The 4,456-nt window shown below is 36.6% G+C and overlaps 1 protein-coding gene across 2 annotated transcripts in view; it reads right to left on the reverse strand.

Moving 5' to 3' along the window:
- Positions 1-3,244, reverse strand: part of LOC116687639 (acidic mammalian chitinase) — a 5,448-nt gene extending 2,204 nt beyond the window's left edge. The window contains exons 1-7 of one of the 2 annotated variants that reach the window (XM_032513182.1): positions 3,196-3,244; positions 3,020-3,074; positions 2,591-2,617; positions 2,290-2,494; positions 1,896-1,952; positions 291-456; positions 75-199 (exon numbers count right to left, since the gene is read on the reverse strand). In XM_032513182.1, the coding sequence (XP_032369073.1) occupies positions 75-199; positions 291-456; positions 1,896-1,952; positions 2,290-2,494; positions 2,591-2,617; positions 3,020-3,044 (605 nt within the window). In that variant the 5' untranslated portion in view covers positions 3,045-3,074; positions 3,196-3,244. Of the gene's footprint in view, positions 1-74; positions 200-290; positions 457-1,895; positions 1,953-2,289; positions 2,495-2,590; positions 2,618-3,019; positions 3,102-3,195 lie in introns of those variants that run through there. The other variant, XM_032513180.1, reaches the window with a different exon arrangement.
- Positions 3,245-4,456: the final 1,212 nt, after the last annotated feature.

Genomic DNA, 4,456 nt, shown 5'->3' on the forward strand with positions numbered 1-4,456 from the left:
GGGGGGATTAATTGAAAAACTTTGTTAAACTCCCAGTTTTCTCTCTCAAGAGGTATTCACGACAGAACACTCACTTAGCAATCTCAGCAATCTCATATCCAGCATCAATGGTTCCCTTTCCAGCAGACACTGCAGCAGTCAGCATGAGCTGAGGATTTCCTGTGGCCTTGGCCTCAGCTGCGTAGGCTTCAACAAGTTCCTGCAAATACAGACCAAAGAAGAAGTCAACGTGATGTTAACCGTAGAACAGTAGCTGTGAATTGCAACTAAACCGAGAAATCTGTACCCACCTTGCAGAGCAGAGTAAACAGCTGTTTGTCCTGTGGGGGACTTCCACGAGCACCAGGGTACTCCCAGTCCAGATCCAGACCATCAAATCCATGAGTCCTCAGGAATTTGATGGAAGACTGGATGAACTTCTGTCTGTTGGCTGGAGTGGACACCACGATGGAGAACCTGCAGGGAAGATTGTGCTCAGTTTTCCTACTTGGTACGATCAGAAAGTAGGCTAACAGCCTTTAGCCTTTAGATTTATGGCAAGAACTGACTAAATTTTGATCGGAAATATGTTTAATTAATACTTTTCTGTTTTTACGTAGGGACTTTTATAACTAGCAAACCACATTCTCTGGTTACCATTGATTTGTTCTAAACACTCAGTAAAGTATAAACTAGTATTAAGTAGTGTAGTGCTGTAAGTCAAAGATCAGATCAGATCAGATAAATCTGCCTACTGGTCAGGTAGCTACCTAGAAAAAACTATGTACATTTATAAAGGCTATATTCTGCCTTCAGTTAAAATTCCATTGAACTTTCAGGATGTTTTAAGAATGTAGTGGTCAGAACATTGGTAACATAACTCCAAGCACTCTGTATCTGCATATGTGCTATCAGGCACATCCACAGACATTTCAGATGGCAAGGGCTTCAGTTAAAAAGGGCACTTTTCGTAATCATTTATTTAAATTATTTTTTTAACAAAACATTAAAGATGTTAACACCACTCTGGCTGCCTTTTGAATTCAATTCCCACCCACTAACAGAATTTTTTAATACTCAACAGATTACAAAATCAATTCACACAGGTTCCCTAAGTTTATTACAAGAGCAGGCTACAGCAAAGGAAACTGTTTTACAATGTTTCAAGTTTCAAGTATATATTTAGGAAAAACTGTCTGCACCATAGACAGGGGTTATATTCATTGTTTGCATTTGGTAAAAAATATTGGTGTTATTGTAATAAACTCAGTAAGTCATAAACACTTTAAAATCTAAATCTAAAATCTTCACATTAACAAAAAAAACAGTTTCTGCTATTTTGCCTCTTTTACAGGATGTAAGTCATTAACTTGCAAAGTTGTGTGGTGATATGTTGTACTCATTTTGTTTATCCAAGTCGTCTGCAACCTTGTCCAATGTATGCAAATTAGTGCATTTAATTAGTTAACGTCTATTTTGCACATCAATTTGGTGCTTGTGGTGATTCTGTAAAGGGAACTATAGTTTGACTATAGTGTGACACTGACTGTTTTCTGAGACGCACAAGTTCAAATAAACGTTCACGTGGAATGTACACAGCTCTCTGTGTCTTTAATTAATTATGGGCATGCATACATAATTTAACAGTCATTACACACAAAAGGGGGGGAATTGGTCTAATCTCTGATTTTTTAAATTTATTTAATAAATGTATTTAAATAAATTCAAATGTATATTCCTTTATATATACAGTATATAAATAAAAATATAAAGCATATATACACTGTGTATATTTTTAAAGCACCCAAAAGAAGGGCACTTTCTCTCAAGGAGGAAACACGGCAGTTGTCCAAGCACCCTTTGGTATCCATCAGTGCACTTGCCAGCATTTGATTATGGTCTACAATGTTACTCACTGTGCTGAACCAAAGTTCCATCCACCAACAGCCAGCAGGGTCTTCAGATGAGGATTTCTGTAAACAACACAGAGGATACGTTAAGACGAAAAAACATTCTCACCACACTCTGTTCAAGCTTGTAAGTGCTTGTAACAGCTTACTAAAACATTGTATCGTTTAGGCTCCTATTCTGCATTTGCATTTTACAGTAGGGAACATCTCAGAATCTTAAGTCATTGTTTCAGCAAAGTCGCCATTTCAGCAAAAATTGTGCAAGGGACTGAATATCTGCTGGCTCCACAGGTACTGCAGCCCAGCCTGACCTCTGACCAGGAGAGGTCAGAGGTCAGGCTGGGCTGCAGTATGTGTGTATGTATGTGATACAAAGTTCATCTCAACTCTGGCCACTTACTTGGTCTTTAGAGCATTAAAAGACTTGTAGAGGACATCATCATTCCACTCATAGGTAACCAGCTCATTGTTATGGTTGATGATAGAAAAGGCGTAGATCAGGGTGGTGCACAGGAAGGGGTCCACATTTTGTGGCAAGTACTTTCCCTCACCAGGTCTGTACTGGGACCAGTTGGTGAAGTAACAGACCAACTGTGTGGCAGATCCTGTGTTGGAGTAAAAGCATATTACATTAGTGTCAGTCATTGTATATAAGTGAAAATCAAAATCAAATGATGTATAAGTGAAGTAGTACGACTTACCCAGCTGGCACATCACCAGACATAAGCCTAAGGAATATAGAAAAGAAACAGTTAGACAAATAAAAGAACATTTTGGAATCTATTATTATTATGAGTTGTATTTCTGTATTTTTTTAAGTGTCCCAATATAAGTTATGTTAAGATTTGACACTATAAATACAATTTTAAAACATTGATTTAATTAAGTTTGAAAAATGTATTCAGTAGATTCAGTTTTATGTATTTATCCCAATTTTACAAATCACAAATTTGCCTCAAGGGCTTTTACAGCCTACATACAACACCCTCTGTCCTTTGACTCTAAGCTAGATATGGAAAAATGCACCAAATAGCTATTTAATGGGAAAGAAATGGAAGAAACATTAGGAAGAGCACACATGAGGGATCAGTTTCAAAGGACAGACATGAAATTGATGTGTGTGTAAATACCTGCTAGAATGGTGAGTCTCGTCATCTTGAATTCACTTCTCACTTCAGTTGTTTACTACAAAGACAAAAAGTGACCCAGGGTCTATAATTGAATCAACAAAAGTAAGCTACCATTTTCAAGATAAACCCATTTAAAAATGGTAACTTAGAGGCGTTGTGTTCCCTTGAGAACTCACCTTGGGACTTGATGAGAGACAAGAAAGCGACAGCAGAGTTCGGCCTTTTATGCAGGGGATTTTGCTCTGAGAAAGGAGGTGGTGGCGCAGCCTTTGCTACATGGAGGTAATAAAAGTTATGATTATTAGAAGATGTTTTGATAAGATCCTGCACAGTCTGAACAATAAGATGTGTAGACAATAATTTACAGCATGCATGCAACACATGAATGGGTTGTTATTGAGGTCAATGTAGATGGCTCATTATCGTGAGCCAACATGACCTGTGGAGCATAGTCCTGATATTTCAACTCGACAATCAACATTTTGGATAACTGTCTTCTTGTTACTCTTGTCAAGTTAACATGACTGTAGGTTAAAATATCACTTTTAAATTGATTAATATATCACTAAATCAACTGAAAAATAATATTTGATCAATAAAACAAATCAATTAGTGGTGTATTAAGCTGGTTCCATTCCCTTGTTTGGTTTCATATTATTGAAATGAAATACCTGGCTTTGATTTTTATCGTTAACAAGTCATTTGATTACATCCCTGTGCTCTGGTGGTCATTATTTAGTCATCTATAGTCATTTTCATGAAATATGAAACTATTATTAAGGTCATGTTCTTCTCACATTTGTTGTGACATTTATCAAAGTTCAAATAAATCAGTGCAAATAAGATTATTACACAGCAGCTCTTTTTGCCATTTTGCTGTCATTGGATAGTTGACAGTGGAGATAGAGATGCCCTCAACAAACATGTTTACATCATAAGTGTTTTAGGTCACATATTCATTTGATTGAAGTTGTACAAAGTAAAAAGAACAAGTATTTTATACATAAATGTTTATTGTGGTTCAATTAAATGTACTTACACTCTAAAATTCAACATTTTGCACTGAATAAATGAGGTAAAAAATGTACAATCAGCATAAAGTGCATATAGTCTCCTTTAAATACTCGTGATAAAATAAAATAATAAAATATTCACCCTGTGAATACGTTTTGACTGACTACACAATATTTACCAAAAAAGATGCGCATAAACAGAGATGAGTTATATAATAGGTCTGTACAGCTTTAAATGAACAGCTTTGATTATGTTATCTCTTTCATTCGTTGAGCACTGACCATGATCATTGACCAGCAAGACGTTCCACAGCCAGCAGCTTGTTTTTCTATGCCACAGGAATCAGCAGCTGACTTGGAGATAAGTGTGGAGCTGGCTAGGGCATTCTGGGTGCTGTGGTAGTCACAAATGTAGAAGAAGAAA

The sequence above is a fragment of the Etheostoma spectabile genome, chromosome 4, assembly GCF_008692095.1.
Source record: "Etheostoma spectabile isolate EspeVRDwgs_2016 chromosome 4, UIUC_Espe_1.0, whole genome shotgun sequence".
NCBI classification, from domain to species: Eukaryota; Metazoa; Chordata; class Actinopteri; order Perciformes; family Percidae; genus Etheostoma; species Etheostoma spectabile.